Raw genomic sequence first — 18,266 nt, forward strand, 5'->3', positions numbered from 1 at the left:
TGAGTAAATCTTGTAAGAGGTTTTTTGTATTCGCTTCTTCTTTTCTTCTTGTTGTATTGACAGGTTGTACAAGGCTTCTCCGTCTTCGGTAGTTACCGAGAATGAGTGTTTTTCAAAGTGGAAAGTGCATCATGTGTGGATCCTTGGATTAGTCACCTCTTGTTAGCGTTGTGAGTCTTGTTTAGAGTTCTTTCTACTGCATATCAACAACATCGAAGCAAGCAAATGAAGTGCGATGAGCTATTCATCCTTCCCCCCTCTAGCTACAAATCGACCCTAACACGCATGACATTGTACGGTGGGTTCAGCAATTTGACTCTGTTAACGAGAATGATTCAGCCTTTGCGATAGACTGTCTAGTCAGTCGGACTCGCGCCTCCTTCGACTAGACTTGAGGGGGAGGCTTGTGATGCAGATATGTCTGAGGAACTCTTTAGGAATTACGAGAAAAGAGAGAAGCATTTTGGTCATTTCATGTGTAAAAGGGGGGGGGGGGTCTTTTGGCGTTCTGGCTTCCGCCGCCAGGAAGAAGGAGACGGGGCTTTAGCTTCGTGTTTTTAGGAGGGGGCTGCCAGGGAGAGCAGAGGAAGGGAAGGGGTTTTGGTCCACTGCTGCCGACGATCCGACGCCAATACCGGCCAACAACTCCTACGATGTTCCTCTCCCCTTCCTTCGTGTACATGTCGATGCCTCACGCACAAGGACGCATCGAACAATTGCCGCCTCCTCCTTTCTCCACGTTGATGTCGTCGAGGAGCACTGTCGTCACCTCCGGTGCCACCTCTAGTGGCCTCAGTCGGCCACTCAGGGCGCTCTCCAGCGCTGCCGTTACTAATGAGTGACTCCTCAGCCGGCTGTTGCAATCCCCACGACCACTAACGCCCTCACTGCCACCAACGGCCGCCACTGCCTCGCCGCCTCCTCCACAGCGGCCGCCACCGCCTCTATAATGGCCGCCGCTGCCTCCATAGTGGCCTCCACCACTGTCGTCGCCGCCTCCACAGTGGCCTCCACCGTCGTCGTCGCCGCCTCCACAGCGGCCACCGCCGTTAGGGCTGTAAATGAACCAAGCGTTTGTGAACAAGCTTGGTGGTCGGCTTGGTAAGAGCTTGTTTATGTTCGTTCAATATATACAAGATTAATTAAATAAACAAGCTTGAATAGCTCGTTATACTAAACAAGCAAGTTTGAACACATATGTGCTCAGCTCGTTAACGTTCGTGAGCAACGTTCATGAACAACGTTCGTGAACAATGTTCACGAACCATATTCATTAATAAAACTCTTTTTAATATGCTAAATAAGTAATAAAATAAATAAATTTAAATTATCAAGCTCAATAACTAATCAAACAATTAAAGTTTTCAAACAAGCTTGAATTGAGAGCTCGATAACATCTAAACAAGTCAAGCTCAAACCAAGCTTCAAACAAGCTCAAGCTTATAAAAAATAAACCAAGTCAAGCTTTAACAATCATTTCAAAAGCTTGGTTTATTTTAAGTTTAGCTTGGCTCGGCTCGGTTATCTTATCGAACAAGCTTGAACATCCTAAAGCTCGGCTAGGCTCGGCTCGTTTACATCCCTAGCCGCCGCCGCCTCCACAGCTGCCTCCACCACTACTGTTGTCGTCGCCTCCACAACGGTCGTCGCCACCTCCACAGCAGCCTCCACCGCTGTCGCTGCCGCCTCCATAGCGGCTTCCACCGTTGCCTCCGCCACCTCCTCCAGCAACAGCCACCAACCGACCCACGACTTTCGTCGGTCGCACAGCGCCATCGTCGCTGTTGGCACCCCTATCGCCAAATCCAACCATCCAGCGTCGCTGCCACGTTCGTGGCGCTTGTTTCAACCCTCAATCCGTGCCGTCATACACTTCCATTACCGATCCAATATTCGATCCATGTCAGCGTACGATTTCGGCGTTGATCCGGTGCTTGAGTCACCTCTGATTCGGCCTTCGGCCCACTACTATTGCACTCTACCTCCATGATCTGTGTTCTGCCCTGCGTGCTGTGTTTCGCTCTTCGCACAATTATTATGATTGTGAGCTGTTGATATTATCCGGCTTATGAGTTGTTATTATGATTCGGCCTTTGTGCCACTGTTGTATTCTAGCTACGTGTCGCCATTCGAATTCATGCAACATTTGGCTCCGTGACGTCGCCATCGGACCCAGCTCCTTATCCTACTCACATTATCTACTTTTTTGGGTCACGATGACTCGATCAACATCACGACTAGCTCATTGGTTTACTAGAGGGTGCCTCCTGGGCCAGGGTATGTCATCGTACTTACTCTCCATTCATTTCATTATTTAACTATTATCCTGCTCCTTACATATTTGTGGAACTGCCTCGAGCACGGGGTGTTAGGGACCGAGGAAGCATGGGCCTTGTCTACAAGTAGTATTGAACGGAGGCTTTATGACGACTCAGTCAACATGGAAGACAGCTCATCACACTCCCCAATTGGGTCATGGTGACTTGGTTCGTGTTCTATCCACGTCATTTCGATAGTTTCGTCTTCTCAGATTCTTGACAAGATCAATGTACAACTCCTAGTCAATTAATATAGTTGTTGCAAAGTACCCGTTGAAATATAGTCGTTGTAATATAGCCATTGACAAGAAAAAATAAATAGACACCTTGTGCTATATAATTCTACATTCTAAGAACATACCATTTCCCAAACATAGACTTGAATTCATTTCCTCTAAAATGTCTCAATATTCAAGTAGCACCAGCTCTGACTCGAAATTCAAGTTGAAGTTGTTGACGAAGATTATGGTCTGGGGAATGAGTTAATGTCATTGATACTTCAACAAAGCCGACAAATAGTTGAAGCATATCAAAGTAATAATGAGATGCGGCGAAGAAGGTTCATTCAAAGAAATCGTGAAGTGGGGTATGCGAGGTTCTTCAATGATTATTTCTCCAGAAATCCGGTGTATCCAGATCAAATATTTCGAAGACAATTTTGCATGTGAAGAAATTTATTTTGTGACATAGTGAATGCACTTGAGAGTTGTTAAACATATTTTCAGCAGAGAGATGATGCTGCAAAAAGAAAAGGCTTATCATCACTACAAAAATGCGCAGCTGCAATTCGCCAATTGGCTTATGGAGTTCCAACCGACCATCTTGGCGAGTACCTACGCATGGGTGAATCAACCGCCATCAAGTGTCTTTTCAAGTTATGTGGTTGAACTATTTGGTGATCAATACTTGAGAAGGCCGAATGCTTATGATATTCAACATCTTCTTCAAATGCATGATAGAGGCATGGCTTCCCTGGAATGTTGGGCAGCCTTGATTGCATGCATTGGGAATGAAAAAATTGTCCAGTTGCTTGGAAAGGTTAGTTTACAAGAGGTCATGGATCACCAACAATTATGCTTGAAGTGGTCACGTCTCAAGACTTATGGATATGGCATGCATTCTTTAGTGTTGCAAGTTCACGTAATGATATTAATATGTTATACGAATCTCCCATATTCAATAACATCTTGTAAGGAAATGCCCCAGAGATTAACTTCACGATCAACGGGACTCAGTATAAGAAGAGGTAATATCCAACAGATGAAATATATCCGGAATGGACTACTTTCGTGAAGGCTTTTCCTTGTCCGGAATATCCTAAGAGGAGGTTGTTTAAGGAAAGACAAGAGGCGGCAAGAAAAGATGTTGAACGAGTATTTGGGGTGCTCCAACCTCGATGGGTAATTGTCAGAGGTCTAGCTTGTTATTGGTACAGAAAAAATTTAAAACATCTATGTTAGCATGTATTATTTTACACAATATGATTATTGAAGATGGGGGGGAGGTGGTGAATCCGTACAACCTGTCCAGAGTTCAAATAGAGGATTTCATGATTATCTTCGGACAAATTCTGAACTACGTGACAGTTATGTGCATCATCAACTTCGTGCAAACTTAGTTAACATATTTGGTCACAATACAATAACAATCCTTGAAAGTGTTGTATTTTAAATTTATGCAAGTGTAATTTTTTTTATACGTTGTACTCCTTCCTTTCAAATTTATAATAATATTTTAATTTTAAATAAATATATTAATATTATTTATTTTAATTTTAAATAAGTGTATTTTAATTTTATATAAATAATATATTTAAAAAATAATATTATTATTCATTTTAAATAATAATAATTTAATTTATGTATATAAATTATATTTATTTAATGTATAATAAAAATAAAGATGAATTGAGAAGAGAATCATAAATAATGATGATTAATATTTAAAAAAAATATGAAAAGATAAATGTATTAATATATGTGTATATGACATATGGTCCTACATTATTTTTTTTATTTTTATTTTTTGATTAGGATGCGCTAACGGCTCTCTCTCTCCGCCTTCATTCGCACGCGCATCCATCGGCCCGACCGCGACCACCGCCGAAGCCGCAGCTACGTTCTCCACAGGCGTCGCAGGCGGCCACGATCTCGCTGCGGAGCGGGGACCGAAGCTCGCGTGGTCCCTCCATCGCGACGCAACTGCCTCCCCGGCCCGCGTCCGCATTTTGCCTAAAACCCGAACCGGAGAATTCCTATCCCCAACCGGACCCGCCCTCCTCTGTACAGGGTCACCGGAAGAAGAAAAGGCGGCTACCTAAGGAGATCGAGTCTCTTCCTCAGCCGTTGCATCCGGAGATGATATACCTGATCGCTGTTGGACCCGATCTTGCTCAGGGACAGAGTATATGCTGTTCTGTCGCGTCGGCCATCAGTTATCCTTCTGCTCTCCCGATTCTTCTCCACTACGTTTGTGATTAGCAATTTTGTGGGGATTGGAAATCACGTTGAGTCCCTCGAGATCATTGAGTCAATCTGATCTGTTTTAGGGTTTCTCTCCTCACTCTTTTGCTTGAGTTATTTATTCATCGATATTAGATCTTTGTTCTTGTAGTTTTTCCGTTTCACTGGAATTGTTGCCAAACCATTTAAGGTTTCCTCCCCTGTTTAGGCAGCTGAGAAGGAGCTCAACTATACTCGCCGAATCATTTCGGTTTCGGGATGGATTTGAAGATTGGTCGTCATAATCTCAATGCTGTTGCCCGGGTATCCCTCCGAAACAATGCAATCTTCAGTATCACGATTTATTTAGAGTGAATAAAGGTTTTTGTGCAGACGTCTTAAACCTTTAAGTAATTTTAACTTTATTCATTAGTATTTTGGAAGACCTTAAGATATGTCACAGACTTGAATTTCATCTGGTTTCAGCTTTGGCGGCCTATCATTATCATGACCTCTTATAGTTAATTAGTGACCCATCATTTTACTATGAAGATGAATTTCTTTTGATGACAATTGCATGCAGGGTGTTGGTGGATTTGTTTTCAGAAATGAGAACTCTGCTTCAAACGAAGACAGGTAGTATGTTCTACTTAAATAATATTGATCTGTTTAGTGGTTGACATGTACTTTTGTCATAGTTGAATAATGATTTGTTTGCATATATTCTGTTCCGAAGTGAATATATTGTGGATTGATTTTAAGCAGTAGATGTCTTGCATGCTTGATATACTTAGTTTGTGATTGAAATTTTGATAGTAGTTCTGAGTTCTGATATGAAATACGAGTTTTCCTTGGATGAAAATTTCTTGGTCATCTCTGTTTGCCAACATTTTGAAAGTTCCATCCATCATAAACAAAATCCTAAATACTCCTGGCCGTTGTAACTCAAACTACTTATGCTAAGTGGAATTCTAACTTGAGTCCAACATGATGCTTAATTTGAACCTTTGCTTACTAATTGCCATCAGAGCCAATCTAGATTGGTTTAGCAGACTACCGATGGGTATTAATCCTATATTGCAGTGCAGATAGGTTCTTACAAAGTACCTGAAACTTGATAAATCAGATTTATCTTTGAAACATTGCCAGCCATGGGTTGGTAATATAAATATCAACAGTACCAGTATAAGATATAATTTGGTAATATAAGTATCATGGTCTCACACAAATCAGAATTGCCTCAATGGCCTACACTCTTGGAAGAGCACTTCTTTATGAAACTGAGATTCAAATTTTATCTTTTTTACATCTTGCTTTAGAATGGTTTTTATAATTTCATCGACCACAATTATTTTGACAGCTATATTGAAAACTCTCTCAATCATATAAGCAATGGTGTACTTGCTGATGATAGGCAATCAGCTATGATTGATCTCCAGTTGCTTGTTGCGGAAAGCCAGGCTGCTCAGATAACATTTGGGGCTATGGGTACTGCTTTCTTTAAGTCTAAAATATATATGTTTCTGGTTCCAATAAGTCCTTATTTATTGTTCCTTTTTCTAAACAGGATTTCCTGTTCTTCTTAATGTTTCTAAAGAAAGAACATGATGATGTCAAACTGATACAAAGTGCGCTAGAAACTATTCTAAGTGTCTTAACACGAATTCAAACTGCACAAGCGCAGAAAAATGTGTTTCAACCAGCTTTAGTGAATTCAGATCTTATTTCCAGAGAATCAGAGAATATTTCTCTTGGTATTGTCTCCTGTTTTTCACTTTGTACTTACATTTTGTGTCTTTGCAATCAGTGGATGACTTCTAGGTCAGATATTAACACGTCAGATTATAACTGCTCTTCTCACACATTCCCCAAATAGGTACTCATGCAAGCAAAGTAATTGTGGTTTGTTTGCTGTATTTTTTCTTGTTTGTACCTATCATCTTTATTCTAAGTTAAGTTGTGCTTATGCAGAATACAAGAAGCAATTATTTCCATTACTTGTGGCATAACTACGGTAATGAATATGCTTATGGATCGTGAGGTCAGAATCTCAGCTGTTCAATTAACTTTGATTTATTTGGATGATTGTTGTTGTACCAAAATTACCTAATATTAAAGAAGCTCTTATGGAGAAATGAAGTTTTTTTGATACTGTGATACTCATCAATGCAAATTATCATAGTCAATATTTGATACGTAGTTTAATTTATAGTAGCTTTCTGTTCCACCAAATTCTTTATTGAGATTACCTCTTAAACAGGAAATATTCTGTTGTAATGACAGGCTTCATCAGGATTAATAACTATGCATTATCCTTAATTTTTTATATGATTTTTTATCTGGTAATGAAGATGCAACCTGTTAGTGGATATATGTTTTTAAATAAAATTGAAATACATCCAAGTCCTTCCCATGCTTAAATACTCTGTTTCTCTCTTTGTATTTTTCACTAAACTACTACATTTTCTAGGATTTATGCTATCTCAGTAAGTGACCTCACTGACACTGTATATGCATTTATGGAGTGCAGTTCTCCACATTCAGTACGTGACCTCACTGATCTGGGGGTGCAACCCCATCGTCCATCCCAATGACCAAGCAGTAGCAAGGAGAAGGTTCTGAATGAATCTCTTTGCCTAGATCATCAAGAGGCCAGGAGACGTGTGGAGATTCTTATGGCTGAGAAGGTGAAGCTCGAGGATGAAGCCAACAACTACAGAAATCTTGCAGCAAAAGCTGGAGTCTGACTAGAAAAGTTTATCGGATGCGTACAACAGTCTGGCGCAGTTCAATTTCCGTCTTGAATCCACAGTGAAGGTGCTGGGAAAAGGTGAATATGTCGAAGCAATCAAAGCGGAAGTAAGAGAAGCGGCTGAGGAGTGAAGATGAACTGAATGATCTGAGTCGGGCGAGGATGTTGACTCCTCGAAGGATTACGCAATGAAGTGGGCACGAAGAAGGCAATGACAAGGAGGATGAAGATAAATAGTCAAAATAAATTATTTTGTGTTTCAGACGTGTCATGTGCTCGAGTTTTAATGTGAGTTAATGGTGAAGTGCTCCTTTGAAGACAAAGCTTGGTATCTCATGTAAAGTGTGACATTTGGCTCTCGTCCAAGTTAAGTGGACTTAAAACGGGCATGCACTTAAAAGTTCTTCCTTGTACACACAGTGAGCAATTGCCCATTTAATGTTGCTGCTGCCGTCATTTAGGGAATCTAATATTGAAATCATGGACTTAATTAACAACTAATCTGATAACTTTGAGCATAGGCCATACAAAATGAGGAATCTTCTATTCGACTAAGCTAAGAATAGATAAAATTATGAATATATTCTTTAACCTAGATCAAGGAAATATAGTGCCTCCATAGATGAACAACAAAAGGAATTAATTTGATATATCTCCATGATATTAGTTAGGATTTGAGGATCAAAATATGTAGTTTTGATCCACCATGATCTTTTTGACATATTTAGATTTCTTAAGGTTTAAAAGCTACAGGTTGGATCCTGCCTCCCAGTGGCGGATCCAGACAAAAAAAGAAGAGGGTGCTCAAAGAAAGGAGCTGGAGTTTGTCTTCCTTTTCGTTGTCCTTCGGACTGTAACATACTAGTGGAATTTTCCGAGAGCAAGGAGGTGCTCAAGCACACTCCCGCTCCCCAAGATCCGCCACTGCTGCCTCCTAATTCAATGTAAAACGTAAATTGCTAACTAATATAATTTATTTATCATTTCAAGAAGACTCGTATCATTTCTTTTTGAAGTTAAATACACGACAATTTTTTAAATAAAAAAAAGGGTGAAGAACCAAATGGAAATCTAATATCATCTAATCTATTAATTAGTCCCATAAAATCTCAATCTAAACTTGCAAATTAGTTGGAGGAAAGCGAAGCCAATTGCGTGACCCATAAATACGAATTAAGCAGCATGGGATCATTCAATCCATCATTAATTAATCCCATCCGTCCGTCCATCCTCGATCGGCTCCACCTGTACACGCCATGCCGAGACTGTTAGTGAGAAAAGGAAACGGTCTTCGTTGACATCTCGTTCCTCGACAAGTCATGGCGCGGCATGGTGATGGTGGGCCCCCAACTCGATCCCTTCCTTGTCCTCGAGTTTCTTCGGGGTTTTTTTTTTTCTTTTTCCACGCCGTTCTCCTTGTTCACACAGACAATTCCGACCAATTACCAAAAGGAGAAAGAGAAAGAATTCCAATCGCGTTAATTGATTGATTCCTGCATCAGTATTTGTTAGTGATAGTGGAAGCATGCAGCAGAGATTTCTCGAATGCAGACGGGATATGGACGGTAGTGGGATTTGTTAGGGCTTTCGTCGTCGTCGTCGTCGTCGTCGTCGACGTACCTTTTGGCCTCAAAGTTTGACTTTACGCAAAAGAAAAGGATTACCTCGAGTGGTGGACTTTGACAAAAATATATAAATAATAATAATAAGATTCATTATTTCCCCATTGCTGTCTATTCTGCCCCTCTGCATATTAATTGCTAGATGGATGAACATATTCTCGCGATCATACTGGTATTAATGCAATTTTTTTAAAAAATAAAATGGAAAAGGTTTTTTTTTTTTTTTTCCAACACAACACAAGGTTCTTCTACTAGTTCTTGATGTTTTTTATGAGACAAGATCGTGCATGCATGCATGCATATGCATGCTCGACCAGAAGAACATTGAGTAATTTGAACTGATCTGAATTAAGCATCATGCACAGCACAAGAATAATCTCTCTTATTCAGGAACGATACTGAAAATTATTACCATATCCATTACATCTCTTAATTAGCTCTCATGCTCGGCAACAAACTACTCCCTTCTCTCAAGAATTTTTTGTTCCTGAGCACGAGATTCTAATAGCCAACACCCACACCTTCAGATTGATCCTCTCTATTTATAAACTATATATATATATGATTCGATGCTTTCTCTCCATCGATCGTACTAATTTTAGATTATGAGTTAATCTCTATGATCACGATCGCCATTTGCAGCAGCAGAGACAGTAGTGGTAGTGAAGGTGGCGGTGGCGTCGTGGCCGGCGCCAAAGGAGCGGACGTGATCGTTGAGGGATCGCTTGTGTCGGAATCGGGAGCCGCAGGAGCAGCTCCAGAGGCGGCCGCAGTTCTTCTCGTGGGTGCGCCAGTCGCCGCGCACCGCGAAGGGCTTGCCGCACTTTCGGCAGCCGAAGCAGCGCGCCGCCACGTGCTTGCGCTTGTAGTGCGTCTGCAGCGTCCGGAAGTCCTTCAGCGGCCGCCCCCGCGGGTGCCCCACGCTGTTCTTGCACCCCTCCGCGCAGCAGTAGCACGGCAACTTCATCAGCGCCGCCCCCGCCGCCTCCGTCGACGACCCAACTCCCTTCAGCGACTCCCTCCCCTTCCTGTACTCCGGCCCATGCCCCCACATATGCATCTACTCGATCCAAAACACACTCGTAAGCTAGATTCCAAATCAGGCATCGAATATACAATAATTAATTCATCAACAATTACCTGCAAATTGTTATACCTATTGAAGGTCTTGTTGCAGACAGAGCAAGCGAACTGTTCAGGGCCAATGAGGATTTGAGCTGGGGTAGGGATCCAATACCTGCTGCTTCTTATGCTTAATCCATCAATTACTAATCCTTCCTTCACGATCACCATCTGCTCTTCTTTCTCACAGATCAAGCTGCTCTTCTCCTCCTCCTCATCCGCAGCAGCAGCAGCAGCAGAAGCAGCAGCACCAGGCAAACCGATATTCAAGGCCACGTCTTCTTCGTCGAAGCAGTAAGTAGTCTCTTCTTTAATGTTATTCTCTGCGGCCTCCTCGAGCTTGCTCAGCAGCGGCAAGCACTCTGCTTCACAGGGCTCCACCGCCGTGAAGGAAGCGGAGGAGGGCGGCAGATGATGGAGCCATTGAGGCTGGAGGAAGAAGCCGAGGGAGGAGCACTCCACGGAGAACGTCTCCCTCAGGCCCATAGGAAGAAGAAGAAATGAATTAGGGGAGAGAGGGAGTTGGCTCTGCTTTGTCAAGACATGCATGGGTTAATGGAGGAGTCAATCAATGCATATGTGTGACCGGTGCTTGCAAGTCTTTGGCAATGGTGGCGATGGTGGAGGTGTTCCTATCAGGTAATTAGTAATTGCTGGATCATCAAGGAAAGAAGGAATTAAGGAATGCAAATGGCAGAGGAGAAAGAGGAGGAGGAAGGGAAAGAGATGGATGGCTTCACACAATTAAATAGGAGCACAGTGTTGTGGTCACAAATCTGCCAACAAGTAAAAGCTCAATTCCTACCGATTTTAAAATAAATTTGATGGTTGACTCCACCAGACCTATTAATGGCAAACACCCAAATCGCCACAGACCATAATTAATTCTTTACTGAAGATCTCGTTTAATTATTCTTCAAAACAAAACGAAATATTATCACTTGATTAATATGTAGGCCAATTTTTATAGTGGCTTAACCGCTCGTATAGTAGATAGGGCTGCAAGAATAACATGATGTCATGAGGTAATTAATTAAGATATTGTAGTCGATGGCGTGACCTTAATGATCAAAAATGCAATGATAATGTTTGAAACTCGGTGTATTTGAGTATATTTTTTTCATGTCTTGGTCATCATGATTAATGATTAGTAGTTATTCGTAATTTACTTTTTCGTGTTGACCCATGAACGGGTTAGCGGAGGCACTGTAGGCTCGAAACTCGATGCGTCCCAGCATATCTTTAGACATCCGTAATTTACCTCCTCCATGTTAGTCTAAAGAGACGGGTTGGCGAGGATACTGGAGATGAGCGAATTGTCTTTTACCACATAAAATGCAATGACAAGGCTCCCGATGCTATGGTGCAGCGGAAGGGTATCAAATTGTCACTCAAGTATGTATAGTTCGATCCTTAGTTACAGTGCATTTGCATATATTTTTCCTCTAAATTGGGTGTGCAACTATGGAATGTTGAACTTCTTGGTCACCTACCGCGCGCACTTTTCGATTTATCCCGGCAACCGATGGGATACTTCTATGGGACTGGTCGCCCTAAGTTCAGTGTTACCTAGTTCAATATTTTTAAAAAGAAAAGCAATGATAAGTCCCCAAGATAATAGTAGAGATTAGGTTCTTCAGACGGTTAATCAAACATCTAATGACTGAATCCCAGTTACGACGCACTATAAGAATTTTCTTTCTTTCAGTAGGATGATAATTCTAAAAGCGTTAGTCGCTTGAATATGTCTTCGCGAGAGCTTTCCGTTCTGCCCTAGTGGTTGTACCTCGATTATAAAACAAAAAAATAATAAAATGCGATGACGAAATTAAATAAAATATTTTGCAAGTGTGCCAAACCCATTACTGAATTGTTTGCCAAGATTTAAATGGTGCATAAAATATTGGCTTATAGAACACGAATGCAAAGGAGAGTATACGCACGATTGCGATTCATACTATTCAACTTTAGACTTCATTCAAAACACTCAAAAGCATGTGTGTTTTAGGTCAAAGAGAGGATGTTGGAAATCAAAAGAAAGGGAGGAAAATGGGATCCTAGTGATGTAGATAAAAGGTTAATTTGACTGGTCTACATATTCTCTAAGAATAACCACTATTTTATTTTTTATTTATTTTATTTTTATTTTTTTGATTTGATATAAAACAGAGAGTCATTATGTCGCTGTAACTAGATCTTATGTCAATATCTTGCCAAGAGGGTCTTCTTCACTCTAAAGATGTCTTATTCGAATCTCCAAAAAACAAACTGTATCTTTTTTGCTCTTAATATGCTGGTGTTATCCTTCAGATAGCACTTACCTGATCTGCTGATATATGAGTCAAAGAGTCCCACATCAAATCCAACCTATTCAACTTTTTGAATCCACTGAACTTGTGCATCGATCCTCCATTTGGGTCTTCTGATCTATTTGAATCATTAGGCCTCTCTTATTTATTCGATCCACACACTTTATCGGATCCTTCCACCTCAGTCATCTAGCTTAGTTAATCTAGCTACTTGAAACATTCAATAATGCCAAATCTATAATTGGATACAAGTAAACACTTGGAATAGCTATCAGTTTCATACTCCCGTCAATCAAAATAAACAAAAACAATGTCCCATCCTAACTATTTACAATCGTTGCAACATATAGTTATCATATTCTATGGCTATTTGCACAAGATAGCTAAACAAAACACTCATCGAACACCAAACTGTTTATTGTGTTATTTCACAGGTTCATCCTGTAGGAAAAACACCAAACTGTTAATTTGTTTCAACGTGTGTGGAATAATTTAACAATTATCGACTACAACAGATATCTGTAGTCAGTAAACTTAGTAAGTAATTAATATCAACAAAAATAGGTTAATTTTGGCTTTTGACAGCTCAGATACAAAAATCGAAGAGGCAGAAGGTAAAACTGTCCATAAACAAGGATTATCCATATCTGAAGGCGAATATGGTGGGATGCCCACTCCAGTTGTTACAACTAGTCTAAAAGAACTTCCAGCTATTTGACCATAAAGGAGCTTTTACAGCTGCAGCCACCAACTGCACTTGGATTTGATACCACCTGCAGGCTTAGTTTAATCAGTTGCTATTCCACCAACTATTCTAACCCACTGAATTATAAACATATAGAGCAAGCTCAATTTTTAATTTGAAGTATACTCAATGCAAAAAGGTATTTACTCCGTACTCTGAAACAGTTGGCTCCGAGAGTGACCAAAATAAGGATAGAATGATCAGCAAACTGATTGACTGAAAAAATTTATATCCTTCGATGATTGTAAAGGATCAAACTAAAAAAAAAAGTAAAAACTCCACTTTCTTAATGGTAGCAATAAATTCAAAGAGTGCTCCGTGTAACAAGTTTACATACCTAGAAATATAAATGTTATAGCATGGTTTAGCATTTAAAACGAAATTTTAAGATTAATCTAGCGGTTGCTTTCTGCATACTTCAGTCCATACAATCATTTTCAAAGGGTGCACTGTGCAAGTTATCATTTTAAGATTAATCTAGTGGTTTGCCTTTTGCAAACTTCTGTCTTTCCGTGTATTACAAAATTTAACAATGGAATTCAATTAATTATATTAAAAAATTTAACCAACATCATTGAAAGGACAGCCTGATGCACCAAACTCCCGTCAATATGGGATCCCAAGGAAGGTATATTATATACAGCTTTACCTGCATTGCAAGAGTGTTTCCGTGACTCAAGCCCGTGATCAAGGTCACATGGCAGCAACTTTACTGTTGCACAAGGCTTCCCTTCAACCGACGTCATTGATCAATAACGACAAAATCAAAGGGAACAATTATGGAAGAAAACAAAAAATTGTTAACTAAAAGATATATTTGGAGACGGTTGTTGGTTGAATACATATATTAACCATAAAAACCAACTGGTTATTTTGCAAAAGTTAAGCCAAGAAAAAAGCCTCAATCAACAGGATATAAGTATACCTAAAGGTAGCACTTTCTCATAAAGTAATCGTCGGTCGGTATCTATTTGTGAATTTTAATCGCGAGCTCACTTTATATATATCCAGAAATTGAACTTTATAAGGAAATATGTTTAATTCTTATTTTATTCTTTACGAATTTGTTCTTATGAACTTGATCTTCATTGAACTCCCATTCAAGCATCTTATTTTAAAGGGAGGTATTATTACATTGGTTGTGATTCACATTTCCTTTAACCATAGATTTTCTTTTGAAAAAAGAGTAGGTCTTAACAAAGCAAATAGAGCTGCTCACTCAGCAAGGCAAACTGTATAAAACATACAAGGGTCAAAACCAACATGAGAAGCATTAGCTCTTACTAGATACTGTTGGATGTGCATGCCATACATGAAGTGGGTATCACAATGTATTCCACTAGTGGGTGTTTACCTGGAATGCCGAGCGAATCATTTCCTCGACATAATCAACAGTTGCTCCTTTGACAAAGTCATAAGAGACATTGTCCACCACCAACTTAAAACCATCCTTCTCAAAAAACCTAAACCACATTTGAGAGATTATACGGGAAAGAAACTTATAATACTATTAAGTGCATAAGTTTATATAACCATTTCCAAGATAACGAATCACAACCAACCTGTCATCTGAATTTTTCTTGTCATCTAGACAAAACACATATTGGAAGCCAGAGCAACCACCTGTTTCCACCCCTAACCGCAGCATCTTTCCTTTGTTGGATGACTCAGTTGCATGCAACTCCTTCAATCTCTGAAAAGAAAATTCAATCATATCAAGTAGAAATGACAAAAATGTAATACCAATTTGGAGTGTGTAACACCAAAAACAGGTATGTGTAATCCAAATTAATCATACAAATGTCATCTGTTTTGCTCTAATAAACCATTCAAACACCTCGACACTCACTGAGTAATTGAGATAAAAAATAAAAATTACAAAACATGAACTATGTGCTAGCTTGATGAATTGCGTTGAGATAATTCTTGCTAATCACAAACATAAATAGACTGTGAGTTCCAACTATTGGGAATGGATACATGAAGCTCCTCATTAAATTCTATGTAAACTATATCTTCATAGATAACAACATTTAATTTATCTTTTTTCATAACCCTACGCTTTCATTAAGTTATCTTATTACAACTAAGTTTTGTATTTCCCTAACTGTCAAAATCTCTTAACCCATAATGTATGATTGGTAGTGTCACTGTCCAATAAAATTTCGTTTTAGTCTAAGAAACACATAATGATCACAAAACTCTCTCAATTTTAATTGCATAATCTTATTGAATATAATGTCTACACCAACAATATACTTTGTTAGAAAATAGATCAAAGACATCTTTACACATTTAGATTTGCTTCCACTCAGTTTAAAACCTATAACTTTTAACATTTCATTTTAAAATTTAAATGCCATTTTTTTCTATCTAGATGCTCACAAATTTAGGTCAATACCATATTAAAAGAATATATACTATATGTGTGTGCCAAAAAACTTTATGTCAATATATAAGTTCATGTAGTATTACTGTAAAGAAACAACAGGTTCAACTTGACCATTGAGATTATTCCTTTTTTCTATAAAAAAAATATTTCTTAAAGAGAGAGAATTATGGCATTAAGCTCCTAAAATCTATGAAAAGAGGTATAGCCTCAACAAGAACATAGAAAATTGTAATGTTAACCCTTGACATAAAGGTCCCAACTTCAAACAAAAAGCAACCATTTTGTTACAAGGTTCTAAAATTCACTAGGCGCTAGCTGGGCGCTAGACTAATGCCTAACACCTAGGCCACTTAGGCGGGGACTAGGCGCCGCTAGGCGGATTCCACGGTATCAACATAAATTACAAAATAAATCACATTCTATAACTCCAACACAATAACATCAAATTTAAAATGAGTATAAAATTACACAACTAATAAAATATCACAAATTTATTCTACTTCTCCATAATTTCCAACAACTTGTTCTTCATTAGACACAAACTCAATATTATCATTGTGATCCTCTTCTTCTTCGAATGCAAAATCACCCTCACAAAGTTCTCTCACTCTAGAGCTTCTTCAGGGTTGTCTGATAAAATGACGTTTTCAAAGGATGAGACTTTGGTCAACCTTCAATTCAATCGCATCCAATTCGCTAGGAAAGATCAGACAACAAATTTTTCTTCAAATAGATTTCTCCAGCCTTTTAACTATCTGATTTCTCAGAAATGTGGCCTTCTTCATTCGCTCTAATTTCTCCAGCTCTAGTTACTCAGTACTTTGAAGATGAAGTTTGGTACTAACCGCTAGTGGCAAGTCAACAAATTGATTTCCTTGTTGGACTAAAGTTTAGGGCTTATAAAAAAAACTACATTTCAGTTTTTTTTTAATTGGACTTTAAATTTAAAACCTCAAACTAAAAAAAAAACATGAAAACCAACGATTTGACTGATTAGTCAGCGCCTAGGACCGCCTAATCCTGCCTAAGCACCAAGGCCGCATAGGCTGGCCGACTAACATGTTTTCGGTGCGGTTGGTTGGCGCCTAGCGCCTAAGCGGCTGCCTAGGCCAATTTTTAAAACACTGCTTTGTCATTAGAGTGACTATACAAATTACAAATACACAATCTTCACTAAGCAAACAAAGTTTTATATCCATCGCCTATCTGCTAACAAATTCTCTAAAGTTTCATCTTATCCAAGAGAGTAAAACAAAAATGTCAAATGACGGTAGAGAGAATCACAAGAACAACACCCTGCCCATAATCAATAACAGGATATAAAGGGTACCCGGACACAATTATCCGTCATGTGGATGGCATCAGGAGAAGGCACGTCGGCGGCAGAACTCAGCGGCTGAAGTTGAGCCCGTAAAACTTGCAGCCGGCTGTGAAACAACGGCACCATTTGTCTAAGCCTCGACATCCCTCGCCCGCAGACCTGTCGGAATTGTGCTACGTTGCTGGAAACTGCAGAGGTACTATTCAATTGAGGATCGTAAAATCATTCGACAGAGCAAAAGAAAAGGAAAAAAGAACTTGGAAGAGTTAAAAAGAACTGAACTGGCTGATGAGATCGAACCTAGAGAAACGGAACGCCAAAAGGAAGAGAGAATAAAGTAAACAGTAAAGTAAATAACTGATCGAGAAGATGAGCGATTGGCGTCGGCAGACGGCAATTGATCACCGGTGGTCGTTCGGTTCCTGAGGGGCGGGAGGGGACGGCTAGGGCTTACAGAGATGGGTATGCTTCCTGTGTTCTCTATCTTAATTTAGAATTCTTATTTCACGAACTATTGAGAAATACTTATTTATTTAAAGATAAAAAAAAAACAGATTCTACCACGGCAATTTACCAAAAGACGTACTACAGTTAATGTATTTATCAAAAAACACATTATGGTTTTGTATTTACCAAAAGGCGCAGATAAGTGATGTATATTACCGAATATAACCCTACCGCCAACCAACACCTCTGATCAGTCATCAATTCCCAGGCATCCGAACCACATTTTTAAAAAACTTAGATATTAAAAAAAAACGATCATTAGGGTACCTCCCTCCTTCGTGACATGCGAGTGCAGCTCGGTCTTGTGAAACCCTAGTTTAGTGTTCGTGAGCCATCAGTTCGAGTTTTTCTCAAGCGCCATCTAGCTAGCATTTCAGTTTAATTAAAAACCAAGAGTGTTCGTGAGCTATCAGTGAAGGATTCTAGGGTTTACATTACATTAATCAGCTAGTATCATAATGGCGCAAAGACGTCGATCGGGTGAATCATCATCCTCGCCACATCAATTAGCTGTAAAGGTTATCATTTTACAAACTCTGTGATATTGAGAAGCTGAACTAGTATGATTTAAATTTTTTTTATTTTTATAAAGTATAGGGTTCAGTTGATGTTGGACAGAAACTGCATTGGAACAGTGTCCTCGGTCACTTTAAAAGTTTTTTTCAACCATCCACGAAGAAAGGAACGCATGGAGGCTCTGTTATTTTACATGACCGACACATAGTGCTGATCAAACA

At 39.5% G+C, this 18,266-nt stretch overlaps 3 protein-coding genes and 1 long non-coding RNA gene across 7 annotated transcripts; 2 read left to right on the forward strand and 2 right to left on the reverse strand.

Annotated features, from left to right (window-relative positions):
* The first annotated feature begins 4,361 nt into the window (after window positions 1-4,361).
* On the forward strand, window positions 4,362-6,500 carry LOC121974629 (golgin candidate 6-like). 4 transcript variants are annotated; one of them, XM_042525778.1, is made up of 5 exons: window positions 4,362-4,867; window positions 4,989-5,083; window positions 5,343-5,395; window positions 6,120-6,247; window positions 6,327-6,500. In XM_042525778.1, exons 2-5 carry the CDS (start codon window positions 5,039-5,041, stop codon window positions 6,365-6,367), a joined length of 267 nt encoding a protein of 88 aa, XP_042381712.1. In that variant the 5' UTR covers window positions 4,362-4,867; window positions 4,989-5,038; the 3' UTR covers window positions 6,368-6,500. The 4 variants fall into 4 exon arrangements, 2 of the variants coding, with proteins under 2 accessions (XP_042381712.1, XP_042381713.1); XM_042525779.1 differs by having other exon boundaries at window positions 4,362-4,751; XR_006110061.1 differs by having other exon boundaries at window positions 4,362-5,083; window positions 6,174-6,247.
* A 14-nt stretch (window positions 6,501-6,514) lies between these two features.
* Window positions 6,515-7,930, forward strand: LOC121974631. Its single transcript, XR_006110063.1, has 3 exons — window positions 6,515-6,652; window positions 6,731-6,800; window positions 7,290-7,930. It is a non-coding gene; the product is annotated as an uncharacterized LOC121974631 (long non-coding RNA).
* Window positions 7,931-9,477: 1,547 nt separating this feature from the next.
* Window positions 9,478-11,030, reverse strand: LOC121977354 (zinc finger protein WIP3-like). The gene is made up of 2 exons (XM_042529937.1): window positions 10,274-11,030; window positions 9,478-10,193 (listed from the first exon to the last, which is right to left on the reverse strand). Exons 1-2 carry the CDS (start codon window positions 10,802-10,804, stop codon window positions 9,744-9,746), a joined length of 981 nt encoding a protein of 326 aa, XP_042385871.1. The 5' UTR covers window positions 10,805-11,030; the 3' UTR covers window positions 9,478-9,743.
* Window positions 11,031-12,965: 1,935 nt separating this feature from the next.
* Window positions 12,966-17,506, reverse strand: LOC121974632 (iron-sulfur assembly protein IscA-like 2, mitochondrial). The gene is made up of 5 exons (XM_042525780.1): window positions 17,380-17,506; window positions 17,032-17,210; window positions 14,872-15,002; window positions 14,664-14,772; window positions 12,966-13,337 (listed from the first exon to the last, which is right to left on the reverse strand). Exons 2-5 carry the CDS (start codon window positions 17,164-17,166, stop codon window positions 13,275-13,277), a joined length of 438 nt encoding a protein of 145 aa, XP_042381714.1. The 5' UTR covers window positions 17,167-17,210; window positions 17,380-17,506; the 3' UTR covers window positions 12,966-13,274.
* Between the last annotated feature and the right edge of the window lie 760 nt (window positions 17,507-18,266).

The sequence above is a fragment of the Zingiber officinale genome, chromosome 4B, assembly GCF_018446385.1.
Source record: "Zingiber officinale cultivar Zhangliang chromosome 4B, Zo_v1.1, whole genome shotgun sequence".
Taxonomy (NCBI): Eukaryota; Viridiplantae; Streptophyta; class Magnoliopsida; order Zingiberales; family Zingiberaceae; genus Zingiber; species Zingiber officinale.